The sequence below is a fragment of the Emydura macquarii genome, unplaced genomic scaffold (genome assembly GCF_026122565.2).
Source record: "Emydura macquarii macquarii isolate MOO-44397 ecotype Brisbane River unplaced genomic scaffold, CSIRO-AGI_Emac_v2 contig_2422, whole genome shotgun sequence".
Classification (NCBI taxonomy): domain Eukaryota; kingdom Metazoa; phylum Chordata; order Testudines; family Chelidae; genus Emydura; species Emydura macquarii.
The window spans coordinates 41,208,120-41,225,124 of NW_027132559.1; the positions used below are offsets into that span (position 1 = coordinate 41,208,120).

The following is a 17,005-nucleotide window of genomic DNA, read 5'->3' on the forward strand; positions in this document are numbered from 1 at the left end:
TGGGGAAAAGCAAAACCAGGTCTTTGACCCCACGCTGCTATGTGATCCCATGCAATGGCATAATTCAGGAATTTCTTACAACCAGAGGAAGGGGAAGTTTATAAAGCTTCAGTAGGAAAACAGGAAAATAAGCAGAATGTATTCTTGATCTTCTCCAATATTTTGAAATTTATATAGCTAGAAATCAATTTACTAAGTCATATATAAAGAAATATTCAGTTTCCTGTATGTACCTACAACAATTTCTCCAATCTCTATTATTCAATCAGTGCATTTGAGCGTAGATGTGAAACCATTAACAAAATGTGGATCAAAGATTTGTTTTGTAATTAAAAAAAGATTTAAGAATTCAGGTTTTTTTTTAAAAACCAGTAAGATTGAAGTGCCCAAATGAATTGAGAGGATAGAGATGGGGAGACAGAACAGAAGGTGGAGATCTTACTTTTAGAGAAACATTTTCAGTAACGGATGCCTAAGTTGTATCCACAAAATATGAATGGGAACCTGTCCTGTGAGTAATGGCCATAATTGCATATGCATACAAGTCTGTCACAGGATCACAGTTATCCAGCTTGCATACACAAATATAGGCTTAACCTGTAATGCTGAGGTGCCCACATTTCAAAATTTGGCTCTTAATGTTATAGTCACTCTAGAAAGGATGTCATTTCCATCAAATAAAATAGATTATCCATAAGACTGCAGCATGAAAAGTGGCAAGAGAAGAAAGGGGAGGAAGTAGGAGAAAACTTTCTGATGCCACAAGTCACAACAATAAGCTTTTCACAGGGCAGAAACAGAAGGACCTGGGAAGAGGAGAGGAAAAAAGGAGGATAGGTGGAGAAGAAGAGGTGGATTTGTTCACTTACTCATAGACTATAATGTCAGAAGGGAGCATTATGATCATCTAGTCTGACCTCCTGCACAATGCAGGCCACAGAACTTCACCCACCCACTCCTGTAATAGATCCCTAACCAAACACTGAGTTACTGAAGTCCTCAAATAATGATTTAAAGACTTCAAAGTACAGAGAATCCACCAGCAAGTGACCCGTGTCCCATGCTGCAGTGGAAGGCGAAAAAGCCCAGGGCCTATGCCAATCTGCCTTTAGGGGAAATTCCTTCCTGATGCCAAATATGGTGATCAGTTAAACCCTGAGCATGTGGGCAAGATTCACCAGCCAGACACACAGAAAGAATTATCTGTAGTAACTCAGGACCCAACCTATCTAACATCTCATCACAGGCCATTGGGCATATTTACCGCTAGTAGTCAAAGATCAGTCAATTGCCAAATTAGGCTATCCCATTGTACTATCCCCTCCATAAATTTATCAAGCTCAGTCTTGAAGCCAGTTAGGTTTTTTGCCCCTACTGCTCCCCTTGAAAGGCTGTTCCAGAACTTCACTCCCCTGATGGTTAGAAATCTTACTTCTGATATCATAATCACACTACAGAACTTTGTAGGGCTTCAATAGATGAACCAGAGTTGAGGGAAAAAAAGGGTAAGAAGGAGTAGAACAGAAGGGAAAAGAAAGGGTAAGCACACAAGAGCACCAATCATACTTGCCCTAAAACAAGTTAGCAGATAAGTAACTGGACAAGAAATGTAAATTCATCATACCTTTTCTTTGTCACTGGCTTCTCTAGCCACAGTAGAGCCCTGAAACAGAAAGACTGGATCTAAAAATGTGCACATAACAGGAAATAAATTTAAAACTTTTAAGATAATTTATCAGAACTGGGTACAGAATGGGTTGGCAAAATTGCGTCCTGAACTTGAGAACTATTTGGCAGAGATGTGGTGTGACACACTACACTCCAAAGCAGCACACTGTAAACCCATATTCATCATTTCTGCATAGTTGTAATAATACATATTAAACATGCCATGTAACATATCTAAAGAGAGGTCATAATCTGCTAAAACCCATTGTGCTGTCAAAATATTCATATTGCTAGTATGTATCAAGTTATAAAATTGGGCTGTTATTACAATATGTTATAAGCTTACTAGTAACAGAGGAGGCACCCCTGCCTATGAGGGGTTCAGCAGCCATCAATCAGCAAAGGAGCTGTAAATAAAGGATTTACTATACAATGACTTTTGCACAAGACTATACAATAAAGATTGCTCAACTCTATGATTCACTCCCATGGGAGGGAATAAGCAATCTGGTGACTCAGCATCAGCAGAGCCCACCTGGACATGTCTAGACTTACGTCCAGTGGCCACATGGTCAGAAGATATAAAAGGAACAGAGGCTGCATGCTTTGTCCTTTCTCCTCCCACATCTACGCTGAAAGCAACAAGAATGCTGGAAGACTAAGAGATTGGACCCCAGGCTTGAGAGATGCCTGTATACTGAGAATTGGAACATCCAAGTGGAGGGAGAAAACTGCTTAATCTAGATATTGGCTAGTGTTAAAGATTTACGATTTAGATTGCATGTTTATCTTTATTTTCTGTGATATCTATCTTATTTCTTATGCCTACTCCTTATACTCACTTAAAGTCCATCTTTCTGTAGTTAATAAATCTGTTTTATATTCTTTACTTAAACAGTGTGTTTCAATGAAGTGTTTGGAAAAATCCCCGCTCAGTTAACAAAAAAGTTGGTGAATGTCTCCTCCACACTGAGGGAAGGGTGAACCGGATGATAAACTTACCGGTCAGACTTCTGACCAGGACAGGACAGGGCAACTTCGGGGGGAGGGCAGGGAACTGGGGTGAACTGGCTGGGGTCTCTCTCTGTGAGATTCGTGAGTGACTCTGAAAGCATTCATGCAATCTAGCTGGGCATAGGGCTCCACCTACTGTCAGGCTAAGTGATAAAAGCACCTGGAGGGGTTTGCTGCTTGTCACCAGCAAAGTAGTGTGGGAGACATCCCAGTTTAGAGAGTTAAGGAGGTACAGTGGTATCCCAGTCCCAGGTGGCATCCCAGGGGACCCATCACGTGGTAAAGTGGTTATTTTGCCACACACAGCTCAGGTTGTTTGGCCTGCTGCAATAATTTGAAGAGGATGGAGAGGACCCATATGAAGGGGAGGAAGTAAGTTTAAATTAATGAGTATTCTACAACCATTCTCTTCCTCCTGTTGTGGTTTCTCTCCTCAGACCCAATCCTATTGCATTTTAGTAAGAAAACATCTGGGAGGCTCATTTTCTTTGACAGACATCTAAGTGTTGTGTGCCTATATTGCAGTGTCACTAATATGGAAGGAGAATATATGATAACTATACTATTTTATTTTAACACACTTTGCTAAGATACACAGGATGTTGTGACAATATGATATACTGTGTAATATTTAAAATATTAGAAAGTACAAACAAAAGCAATGAAAGCACTGTACAGCAGTACTGTGAAATATAAAATTAGGGGTGATGTAAAGCTAGAAAGGAAAGTAAAAAATATATATACAAACATGGGATCAGCAGTGGTTTTATCAAGACTTTGTCCTTAGTGGGATTTAACTATGTCTGATTATAGAGTTTTGAATGCTGTTTTAAAATGGTCTGTGCTCAAACTAGTGAGCAAACATGCTTGTGCATTCTGAGCAAGCTGCAAGTGACAAAAAAAGGTGTGTGTTTATTTCCTGGATTGTGAGCTCCTTGGATCAAGAATTGTCCTTCTTAAGTGTTTTGAATGTACCTCCCACACAGTAGGCAATGTTTGAAATAAATAAGGCTAAGGATAATAATAAATAATTAATATGTTTTACAGCATGCAGACAACAGCCTCACAAGATCTATAAAGCATTCACTGAGTACTTTTGTTGCAGTGTACGTGCAGTGTGGAGAAATGCTGAAAAGGAGGATACTAACTGTAATGATCCTAAAAATTCATAGCCTTCCCTTTCTCTACACACATTTTAAAGCCAAATGCTTCAATGTTTTATTTGTAGAGAGGTATCTGGGGAACTAGATGTACAGAACAGATGTATGGACAGTAGTCATTAGCTATATTATATGGAAAACTGAGCAGGGATTTCATTTCACTACATCATAAGCTGCCAAAATAACCCAGTGAGAGGAGGCCCTTTGAATTAGGTAGTTATACACATTTTTTTTTGTGTTCTGCGTCATATCACTCCCATCTATTGCCAGGGGCTACTTGTCTGGAAGAAAGATCAGTTCAGAACCAAACAAAGCAAAAAGGAAAACTGTAAAAGCTAAAGTTAAAGGGACACTATTAAACTTGAAATCAAGCTAATTTAAACAAAATTAATTAAATGTACTTTTAGGTACTGCCTTTTCCACTAAATCTTGCCAATTTTTCTGATTTTACAATCATACTTTCTTACTTATAAAAATATTTGTCTTCTCCCTCTTGCTGTGTGATGGGCATTCACAAACAACTGGGGACAATGGCTATATACAGAAGGTCAAATGTATAAAGTATTCAAACTGAAAAAAAATTTACACCAAATTTTGGATAAAGTTTTCAGGAGTGCTCAGTGTTGGCCTGACTGCTCCAACCAACATCAATGGAAGTTTTACTACTAATTTCAACAGGAGCAGAGTTAGGCCAATGCTGAGTATTTTTGAAAATCTCACCCTTTGTCTCTAAGTTCTTTTAGCTATAGTAATCTTAGATCTTCCTTGTAACAACACAGAGAAAAAATAGAAGTGTAAATTCTCAATTAATGTATCTTGAAAATGTTCAGTTAACTACAATGGCCTCTGCTCCCATGGACTTTGCAGGCACTGTAACATTAAACCAAGTTAGAAAACAATGATTATTTTCTTTCTAGTACTATTATGCCCAACGTCACCGTAAATCTGTCTGGTGAAAGTTCATCCTGAAGAATAACCTAGCCTGTGAAATAAGAGTCTTCCCACCAAAGCACTTTTGGATTCTCCTTCTTCAATTGGACAAATTAATAGAAGTACAGACGTAGCTGGAGAGGTAACTAGCAACAAATGCTATGTTTAGTAAGCTAAATGTGACAGATTTTTTCTTTACATTTCTTTTTATGATGTGTTTGTAGTGTTACTACTACAATAAAACTAGAGTCTCCATGCACTACTGCAATACAAATAAACAACACATTTATACAATAACAGGAGGTGCCTATCAGAGCACTCTAGGTACCCTGACAAATACTTAAAAATTCAATAACATCAAAGAAGAAAAACAAGTCCCACAATACATAATATTAAATAACCAAGCAGCACACAAACAAACCAAATTCCCCATTTTTGGAACAAGACTAATTATGATATGTGTTGACTGCATGTCAACCCTAACCCATAACTGAGATAGTTTTGTCTAAAATTATACAAAAATTTGGTGAGCTGTGAGAGGGGGAGACACTGCGCCTACTGGCTTGACAAGGAAGATGATAGTTACAGATGAGCAAACGAGCTCAAATGGCCTCAAACTTGAAATGCCTCTCTGTATTTTCCAAGTTTTGCTCAAGACAAGAATATAAAATGAGGAGAGCATTTCTTTGGGTATTTCCAATATGGTCAAGCCAAGAAGTATTGGAAATCTTATGATAAAACCAATTTTGAACAGATCAAAGATCACTGGTTAAGCATCTGGACGCTTTTCTAAATTGAATCCTCCCCAAATCTTTTATAAATCATCCATCTCTAATTCAGTTAAAGATTGCTGACTCATTCTTTGAAACACCTTTGGAGGGCTCCCACAATGTGTGTGCTTTTGGTTCAGTACAAACTCCTGTATCTTTACTGATCAAGATATGGCCTGTGTCAGCTAGTTAACTGAAGGTGGACTAAAGGGCAGCATGAATGTGAGTGTCTATTTGAGAAAGACAGAGTTCATAGCACAACTAAGTAGCATTCCCATTCTCCCCTAGTAATCTCCTCTCGTGTTTTAGTCTCCCCCACTGTGGCCATAATGCTAGACACTGATGAGCCAATTCTTGACCACCTGCCAGTCAGTTCTGAGAAATCAGCTTGGGTGAAACATCCATGTGACACCTTTTCTAGGTAACTATTTGGCAGCAATAGGTGGAGATGGAAGGGATGATGCATTCTGTAGTATAACACTTCTCTCAGTAATATACAGTACTAAGTAATCTTTGGATGAGCTTGTAGACATACTTATGTAGTCAAATGTGTGGAAATGACATTTACTAAAAAGACTGTCTAGAAATATCAGGAAAGACTTTGAAGGAAATTAAAACAAAATCCCGTAAGAAAAGAGATTGAAAAATACATTTGGAGAATTCATTAAGAATTATATATTAAATATTGGCTGAATTAGAATTAGAAATAATAGCCAAACATTTTTTATTGGGAAAACAATTCAGTCCAACTCTTCTACCTACATATCAAATGAACTATCACTTTGAAAACTAAATAAGTGATAGACATTTTGCTAAACCTAGTCAATTACAACTCTTAAAATGTTAAAGGATGCCTGATACAGCTTAAATGGTGTAACTTGTATTAAAATGTTTTCCGGTTTAGCTAACCACAAGTTTTCTTTATTTTAGAAGTAACCAACATAACTTCTGAACAATATTCATTTAACAGATTTGATTGTGCTTTGCAACAACCAATGTCTAAAACACTCAATAGAATAGTTTACACTTACTTTAATGACTATTTTAGCCATTATTTATATCCAAAGTTATTTCTTACCTTTAAATCGTATTTTCTATAAACAGACAAACGATGGCTGAACACATTTCTTGTTACAATCATATATATTTCAACTCCATCAACGGTAAGCCGATACATGCCAAAAAACTGGGGAAGAAGTGTAATCCCATGACACTCCACAATATACTACAAGGGACAGAAAAAAAATTGAAATTAATAAAGCTTTAAAAAAATCAAGCACAAAGAGACAAATATATATACTGCATGTTTGTCATATGTGGATATACAAATCATTGAAGAATCAAGTGTCCAAACACACTGCATTCACACAAAAACCACTGTCATAGGCAAGCCACACAAAAGGTACTTGTAGACCACTGTCAAAAACAAAATCTTTTTTATATTACCAGCATTCCTTTACTGAATTCCTTGGCTTTTCAGAATAGGGTAGACTTTTGATTGTGTTAATTGACAGTACTTTGTGTTTTATCAGTCCAAAGGATACCAAAATCAGCACAATTTGATCTCATACAAAGGAGAAATTGTCCTTTCAAACACTACTCCAGTTTGTTTTACTCTTTGTTGTACTGGATTTTGCCTTTAGTTTGTAGATACTTTGTTTGGTATAATTTCCCCCATACCTGTTTAGTATATTGTATGCTTACAGTGTATATAAACAACAAATGGTATCTGTCAATTCCTTTGTGCTAGTTCCCATGTTAAGTCGGCAACTCAGGATTACACAGAATACTTCCAGCAGACAGAAAAAAATGTAGAATACATGTGCTTTTTATTTATAGAATATTTAATTTCCCCATGTTTCTTCACAGATAGGCTATTACCCCTGAAGAGAGTCTATCACCCTACAGACATAGGGTGCTCCATCACAGTTCTGATATCACCTGTCTTCCAAATAGTAATTGAGAGTATTGTTGAAACAATATTAAAGGAAGCATAAATAAGTCTAGAATTCATCAAGAAAAAAGTTAAGAAAGAATAATAAGTTATTCTAAAAACACATTTTCAAGTATCAAAACTAGATTAATCTGAACATTAATTCAAATACCTCCCTCCCGCTGTCTGGAAAAAACATAAGACGAAAGTTAGACCGGTCTGGTATGAGACAACAGAAAAAGAACTGATAGTGCTCCTCTCTATCTTAATCCTATATAAGTCTCAATCAGATGGCCCTAACAAAAATAAAATAAAATAAAAAATCAAATCCTTATAAGATGGGGAAAGAAAGTGCTACCAAAAGCTTCTACTAAAAGTAGAAACAGCTGCAGAACAATTAGTAGTGTTTGGTGAAACCTAAAGCCTCTGTCCTTTTTGCATCCAAAATAACCACTGTTGTCAGAGCACAGTCTGTTGAAATACAGGTGATTTTACATCAAGTTCCTAAATACAGCAATTTAAACCATTTGACAAAGATACTCAAACTCAGATTACAATGAGATTTGGAATTATGTTAGCATCTTTTTAATAAGAAACATGTTTAAGTGCAGTTTTCTAGGAAAGTTCTTATCAAATTTCAAATCCAGAAGGCCATACAAATTGGTCTGTCTCTTGTGGAGCCCTGCAGATTTTCCAAGTCCTTAGTGTTCTGCTAACATCTAAAGAATGTGTCTCACTCATTGTCACTATTCTGATATAAAGTTTTAGAGACACTAAAGAAAGAAATTCTGTTTATATGAAAATTTTTAGCTAACTTTCAGGAAAAATTTCAAAATGGTCCTGAAAACAATCCTGTCCAGCAAGAACTGAAGGAAAATAGGTAAACAGCAGAGCTGGAATTTACTATGAGCTGAACAAATTATGATCAAGAAATTGAATCACTTTATGTGCCAAACAGTACAAGGAGACTAAAGATAAAAGCTCAAAAGATGATTTAATCAGTGCACAGTGTCTAATAACTCAACTTCTGTATCCACTTGATCAAAGGTCCTGAGTTATAGAGGAAAAATTGTTGATTACATGATTGTCATTAGCCTTGTAAGCATGCTACACTACACCTATTATAGGGTATATCACTCATTTTAGCCACAAACATATCACTGTTACACACAAACCTGGTATTATCTTCCAGATTTTAGCACCATAAATTGACATAAAAATACTAAATTTGAGGTCATAGAATATTTTTAACCCATTTAAAAGTGAAGTCCACGTTATTTCAAGTAGCTTCTTCTATTATTGAGTTATGTTCACCATTATGTGCATATATTGTAAAGGCTAATGTCTTATATTTGTGCTCTAGCAGGTTGGGAATTGTGCTCATAAAAACATTTTCTAGGTGCTGGCTCCACTGGGATGATTGTTTTCCATGATGACCCTGAAAATGAAACATCCAACTGGGGAAGAATTTCTGTGCTGAAGAAACTGTCCATGGATTGTTCAACTGTAAAGGTAGAATGGTCTATCCATGTAAGGAATTTATGGTGCCATTTTACTATGGCATCCGAGTGCCCGTGTGGTAAGGAAGTACCATTATCCAGTTTACAGATGGGGAACTGAGAATTAAGGGCTAGATCCACAAAGCTACTTAAGCACCTAACTGCCTCTTTTGGTGCCTGAATCCAACATTCAGGCACCACTGATATTCTCAAAATACCTGTTCAGCTACCACCTATCACTGTAGACACCTAAGTTTCTGCTGATAAAGTCCCCATGGCCATCCAAGTTTCTGTTGGTGAGCATACACAAAACTGCTTAAGTCCTAATATTGCAGAGCATATTCAAGCAGTAGCATACTGAGGTGGGTGGAGGGGGAGACTCCCAAGTGCTGGCCTGCGGGGAGGGGCGTCACAACACGCAGGAGACGGGGGTGAGGCTGCCCTGTCCGGGTAAATGAGGGGCACTGGGCCGGCCCTTTACGACAGACGGGAGGCACAGAAGGCTGAGGGGCGGCTGCTCCCTCTCCTGCACCGCCCCCCCATGGGGGTGAGGCCTTCCCTGTCTAAGCTGCTGCCAGGCTGGAGTGGGAGAGGCGGGTAAATGGGAGGGCGGAGCCAAGCCTGCATTTGCGCCCCCCTGGCCTCACATCCCTCCACCCCCCAGGTATAGAGCCCCCCTCCCCGGGGCAGCTGGAGGGTGGCGGGGGGGGAGGAGAGATGGCATGAGGCAGGGGGGTGCAAATGCAGGCTTGGCCCCCGGGCACTGGAGACCCCCGGTATGCCACTGTGCTCACACCCTGGTGGGATTCTCAAACTAAGTGTTCCCCCGACTTCTCTCACATGTGGGACCTGATCCAATAGCCATTCTCTGGGCAGGCCTAGTCCATACACAAGGGAAGGGCCTTTTGGGGGGCACACTACCTAACATTTGTCCCCCAGTAGCTCACTTGTTAAAACATTGAGCTGGGATATAGGAAAACCAGGTTCAAATCCCTACTCTCCTAGATTTGCAGCAGGGACTTGAACCCAGGTCACCATATCATGGTGAATGCCCTAACCCCTGGGCTACTAAGTCAATCTCTCACTTTTGTTCTCTCTGGCCAAATTAATATTTATTTATTTATACAAAGTGGAACAGCTTCAGCAGAAAAGACTGAGAAAGACTCTCCACGACTATCCAATAGTCTGCTGGTTACAGTAATCAACTGGGCTGTGGGAGAGCTGGGTTCAAGTCCCTGCTCCAAATCAGGCAAAGTGGGGATTTGAAAACAGGTTTCCCCACCTTCCAGGTGTGTGCCTTAACCCCTGGGCTATTGGCTATAATGGGCCTTTCTCCCATATAGTCTGAACCCCTGTATAACACAGGCTATTGAACTTCCCCACAATAATTCCTACAGATGTTTTAGAAAAACATCTAATCTTTAAATTAAGATTGCTAGCCATGGAGAATCCGCCATGACCCTTGATAAACTGTTCTAATGGTTATTTCCGAGGGCTGTGGCGGATTCTCCATGGCTGGGAATCTTTAAATCAAGAATGGATGATTTCTATAAAATATGCTGTAGGAATTATTTTGGGGATAGCTATAGCCTGTGTTATGTAAGAGATCAAACTAGAAGATGACAATGATTCCTTCTGGCCTTGGAATCTATGAATTGTTTGTAAGGGAGGGCTGACTTGACTTGGGTACCTAAATCCAGGAAAGGGTTATCAGCTGTGAATCCCACGTGGCAATAGGTACCTTCCTCCAGCCTGGAGTTAGGGGCCTAACTTCCTCCGAGGGGCAGAGTTTAGAACATGGTGAGGAAACAGGTGCTAGCTAGCTTAGGCAGCTCCCCGCTCAGTTAGCAAACTTCTGTGAATCCCTTTTTTTTTTTAAGGAATCTAACTTTCTCCATACAATGCATGGTGAGCATGGGTGCCTAACTCAGGACTGTCGATTCTACTTGGAGGCAGGGTACCTAGGAATTAGATGTTGCAGCACCTAATTCCTCTGTGTACCTATCCCTAAGTGATTTGCCCAAGGTCACACAGGAAGTCCATGGCAGAACAGGGAGTTGAACTTGGGTATCTGAAGTCCCAGACTAGTGCCCTAAACACTGGAAAATCCTTCCTCATAGCTGTTAGGGCTCAAGCCCAGCTCTGCTACTTGCTGTGTGACTTGGAACAAATCACTTAAACTTCTTGTGCCTCAGCAACCCCATCTGTAAAATAACAATGTGTTAACATTGCAGACATGCAAAGTATTTACTGTAAGCATAAAAACAACTCTGGTCTACTCCCTGAAATTCATATCCCACGTAGCAAGATGTAAATGATCTTTTCTCTTTGGTATTATGCAAGAGGGGAACAGAAGAAATCTGATTTATGTCTTACTGGAATGTAAAGTTAAAGCTAGCTATTTGTTAGTACATTTCAGACAAAGTGATCAGTTTTGACTCTACCAGTAGAATTCTTTATATTAGAACCTTCCCCGAGCATAGCTCAAAGGGCACTAGGAGGATTAAAGAGGTACTTGGCCATGTCATTGTAGAGTTTTAAGAGGCTTTCTTCTAACAGAGCATGCTCCATCATAAAAACTTTTCTTTCCTACTTGTTGCTGACTGAGTGTGGAGACTTGTACAACTGCCACTTAAAAAAATATTAGAGATTACCCCAAATTTTACTTTATAGCATTTCTTATCTTGATGGGGAGACACAAAGGGAAAAGGGAGGAATGCCACTTGCAGCCATAATCTATGAGGTTGGTCTAGAACTTCCTACCTTTGAAACTATATATCCCCCATCTCTGCATCACAGAGGAGGTAAAGTGAATCATCTTTTTGGGTGGGAGCCCAGCAGGACTTGCATTGATGGCCACGGTTGGCAGATTTTCAATTTGTCCATCCTGATATAAATGAAGTAGCAATTTAGTCACTTCAAGTGCTTTTTAGGAAAGTTTTCCTGAAGTTTCCGCTCAGAGCTGGAATAAAAGTGAGCCTAGAAAACAAGCCAGTATATACTTAGCAGGACTGCTTAATTTCAGTGAAAGAGAAGACCTTCACTCCTGTAATAATAAAGGCTAATTCTTTTTTAAAGAACATTAAAACCATTCTATCAAGCAGCCTTGTGAAAATATTTATAATACTTAGCTAATAATACAATTACAAGCCCTTATGTGTATAAAATCCATTTTCTTACATGGGCATTGCATGAAACACCCTACTATCCATTTTTCTTATTACTTTGGATAGATAATTTTTCTCATAGATTTTCTGCACAGTGGAAAGGTTGTATTACATTTAACAAAATAAAGTACCATCAGTATATGGGCACATTTGGCCAGCTGTGCATCCAACTATAGTTTTCAACTAGGCAATGATATGACCTTTTCGTTAACACAAATCAAAGGTGAAATGAGTAACAAATGTTTGTGATCTTAAATCCTCCTTTATGTGCTATATAAACTCAGTCTCAAAGTTCTCCTCAATCCAAAATATTTTTCTGCATCTTTTTGCCTTAGAAATAACAGATCCTGGCTCCTCCACTTTTTGCAAGATGACTTTGGTGACCTCTTAGGAGGACTGCAGTGGTGACACAGGGCATACAATTGCAATGGTGACACTCAATTACAGGAAGAATAATTGTGCCCTTTCCAGATCATCCCGGATATATAAGGCTGCTGCCCTCCCTCCAAAAAAGAGAAAAGTTTTTCTGCAGGAGAACTTTGGCAACACCAGCCTGATGATATTGCAGGTAGTTGACCCCTGATCTCCCAGAGCCTGAGTGGGGAAGAGTTGTTGATTCCTCCATAGTCTAAGATTCAACATCCCTTTCTCACTTAATTAGGTACTCTGCAAATGTTAATTCTGTATGTACTCTGGATTTTCTCTCTCTTCCTTGTTATCCCTTTAAAATAATTATGATATTTACAAAAAGACTGCCAGCAATGCGACCAAAGCTATAGTGGACTTAAGTTATAAATTGCACAAATGGCAATAGTACAGATTAAAGCAGTGGTGGGGGTGGTAAACTGATTAGTGATATAACTTCAAAAATACATTGGAGAAGTTAAAGAAGCAGCAGTAGACACTGCTCTTTGTGCTCATTCTTCCCTTTCATTTCCTTTTCCTAGACAGCAGAAAACATCTCATTGTGTTGGGGAAAAAACAGGTTGAAAAATCCTACTCTTGGAAAATTTAGATCAGAGAATTGTGTTATAACAAATTACTGTCTCTAAATTAAAAAAAAGAAGGAAAAAAAGAACCTTACATAGGCTCACACATTCGCTCAGAATAGGGTTGAGTGCTATTGTTTTATCAAGCCCTAGTATGATGGAATTTATCAAACCGATGAACTATTTAACAGGAAAATTATCTGACTCGGCATGTAGCTGACCCAGTGAAGGGATTCATTAGCCGAATTACAAGACAAAGAAAGCAATGAAAAGTAATAAATGCAAGAGATATCTGCAATACATCATGAGTCTTGTAAAAGCTGTGAAAGAGGCTTCTCATTGTTAAACGGTGTGAGATTTAAATGAAATTGCACTCATTTAGCTCAGTTTTTCATAAACACAGTTCTGAGGCACATGTCCTTAACTCACAGTCCTAGAGCTCAGATTCTTACAGATACGAGGCCGCAAGAGGACATAATATTTAGTTTTACATATCAATTTGAAAGTTAGTCTGGATGGATGATCACCAATTTTTGTGTCTGTCCAGGACACAGGTCTGATAGCAGGAACACTCACATAAAACACTGATTTCTGATAAATGAGCTGCAGGCTAAATATCTCTTTAAAATGGACACATCACACAACATTCATGGGGTAAATATTTAACAACTATGTGTAAAATCCCAGTCCTGTGGAATTTAATGGAAGTTTAGCCATTGACTTCCGTGTGGCCAGGATTTCATCCTATGTATGTATTTAAACTCAATGAAGTAACATAATAGATAACTGTTCTTTAAAGTTTTCTGTGGTCGTCTTTTTCAGGAAAAAGAGTTCCAGTCCAGTAGGTAGTAATTAAGCTTAGCTTTACTTTTCTGGTTCTCCTGATTTTCTGTAGCAAGACCATTTTTACAGAACAGTTATTTTATTGTAAGCACGAAGGGCCATACTGTGTGTGGAAAACACCCTGTGCGACCTCATGATTTGCATGGAGTTCAAGTCAGCAAAGAATTTGGCCCAAAATCTGTAGTTTTTTCTCCACTCCCTGCAAAGTCCTGCCATAAAGGACCATTGGGGGAACACCTAGGAACCTTTTCCCTTTGCAAGATGATAAACACACACACACAGTCATACTAATATTCTAAAAAATTTAAGATTCTTGACTTATCTTTTGAATAGAAGTAACTCGGCACATAATATTTCCTTATTTTGCTTAAAAAATTACCGCTATCTTCTCTGTGCTTCTCCGATATGTTGGTTACTTCCTCAAGAACTACCCATCTTGGGTTTGTCTAGATAATGGAGTAATGTGCTCTATGTAACTTCTAAAGTGTACTGATGTGTTGCACATTAATTGGTCCATATAGACACTACTGTTGCACCCTGATTGTTCCCTAGTGTGCTTTAATGTAGTACTGTTTGAAATAATACTACATTAAGTGCACTAAGGAATTTTTAGTGAATACCAGCAGGGACTACACCCACCAATTCATGCTCAACACATCAGGGTGCCTCAGAAATCACATCCCATAGTGCACATTAAATCCTCACACTGTTGACAAGCCCTCAGAATGATATCAGAATACCATTTTTAGTACATACATACAGAACACACATAAAAGTCAAGTACAATCTGAATGAAGATTCTCTTTTCTCTTCCAGCCTACGGGTCTGATGTCAGGACATCACGGTCTCCTATTCTACAAGTGGCTTATCCAGATTCCTTGGCTGGTAATCATCATCTTCTGGTTGAAAGATTTTCTCCAGCTCATTTCCCTCACTTGCGCTAGAAAATTCCTTCCCACCAGCAATGGCTCTCAACCTTAGACTCAAATCCTAGATTACACCCCCTATACAATGAATTTGTGCTAGCTCCTGAACTCCACATAGTCTTGCACCATGCCCTGGTGTCCTTTGCCTTCTCTCACCTATTTTCTGTGCATTGTCTCTGACCTGTCTTTCTGTCTCCTTTCTTTTCTTACCTCTGTCTGACTTGGTGCATTTTTTCTGCTTTTCTTTCTTTCTTTCTTTCTTTTTTTTTTTTTTTTGCTGTTGCTTTTTATCTTGTTTCTTTGTTCTCCATCTCCTTCCACCCATCTCCAGTTTTCACCACCTTTCCATGCCTCTGCTGACTGGGCATTCTCCCTCCCTCTCCACTGCACTGCACAGTGCTGTTCACTATAGGCTGTCTGTGGCCGTAGAGACAGCAGGCAGTGCAGCAGGTACCACTGCTGTGTACAGTTATCTGGGGCAAGGGAGAAAATATGCAGCCAGCCGGGGCAGCTACTCATGATGAGACCAGAAGGGTGGGTGTGCAATGGAATAATCTTGTGCCCCTTGGTCCCACAGGCTTGAAATCCTTATCCATAAGAAATTTTAGCTGCTTCTCATGCTCTGAGCTGGCTTTCAAGTTTCTCTCATTGTGAATTCACTAAAGCCTCCTCCATTTTAGCAATAGCCGTCATTAGATCCCTTCATGGACCTCATTTTATTGAAAATCTGGATGTATCAACAGTTAGTTAGTCTCTCTTCTAGTTACTTTTTATGTCATCATAAAGCTTCCAGAAGATTCATGTGTGTTCCTCCAGCCTTCCTCCCTGTTCAGGCAATCTACAGTCACATTCCCAAGTAACATTTTTTCCCCCTTGTACTTTTTATTCCTCTGTTGACTTTTGATGAGCCTCAGGGATCATTCTGAATATATATATGCTGAGCTAGTTAATGTCTCACACTATGCACAAGTTTAACAAATATTTTCCTCAGAGATTTTATGCTAATACATTCTGTTAGGACTTGACCTTCTTTTATTCTGTGTTCCTACAGAGCCCAGCACAATGAGCTCCTAGGTGCTACGGTAGTACAAATTATAAACTATTGTTTTTCAATACCTGGGTACCAGTGTATGACAATATAATGTGGATAGTGGAGCGGAGAGTATGCTTACTACATATGTGGATGACATCTAACTGGGAGGGGTTGCAAGTACTTTGGAAGACAGGATTAGAATTCAAAATGACCTTGACAAATGGGAGAATTGGGCGGAATTCAACAACATGAAATTCAATAAAGTACTACCCTTAGGAAGAAAAAAAAAACGCACAAGTACAAAATGGGAAATAAGTAGCTATGTAGTAGTACTGCTGAAAAGGATATGGGAGTTACAGTGGATCACAAATTAAATGAGTCAATAATGTGATATGGTTGCAAAAAAAAGCTAATATTCTGGGATATATCAACAGAAATGTTGTATGTAAAACACAGGAGGTAATTGTGCTCGTCTACTGGCACTGGTGTCAATTCAGCTGGAATACTGTGTCCAGTTTTGGGCACCACACTTTAAGAAAGATGTGGACAAATTGGAGAGACTCCAGAAGAGAGCAACACAAATTACAAAAGGTTTAGAAAACTTGCCCTATGAAGAAAAATTAAAAAGAACTGGCCACATTTAGTATTGAGAAAAGAAGACTGAGGGAAGACCTGTTAGTCTTCAAATATGTTAAAGGTGGTTATAAAGAGGATGGTAATTGATTGTTCTCCACGTCCACTGAGGGTAAAACAAATAGTAATGGGTTTAATCTGCAGCAAGGGAGATTCAGGTTACATATTAGGAAAAACCTTTCTAATTTATAAGGGTAGTTAAGCTCTTGAACAGACTTTCAAGGGAGGTTTTGGAATCCCCTTCGTTGGTGATTTTTAAGAACAGGTTAGACAAAAAACACCTGTCAGGGATGGTCTAGTTATATTGGGTCCTGCCTCAGTGCAGGGGTCTGGACTACATGACCTCTCAAGGTCCCTTCCATCCCTACATTTCTATGATTTTATGATTACTGTCTGCTGTTTGAAATGTCCTTGTGTACTTTTAAAAAAAACTCATCTGT

The 17,005-nt window shown here is 38.9% G+C and overlaps 1 protein-coding gene across 1 annotated transcript in view; it reads right to left on the bottom strand.

The window, feature by feature from the left end:
* The window catches only part of PIP4K2A (phosphatidylinositol-5-phosphate 4-kinase type 2 alpha), a 206,368-nt gene that overhangs the window by 52,701 nt on the left and 136,662 nt on the right, over nt 1–17,005 (bottom strand). Inside the window, exons 5-6 of the mRNA XM_067562364.1 lie at nt 6,621–6,767; nt 1,625–1,663 (exon numbers count right to left, since the gene is read on the bottom strand). Coding sequence (XP_067418465.1) covers nt 1,625–1,663; nt 6,621–6,767 — 186 coding nt within the window. The remainder of the gene's footprint in view (nt 1–1,624; nt 1,664–6,620; nt 6,768–17,005) is intronic.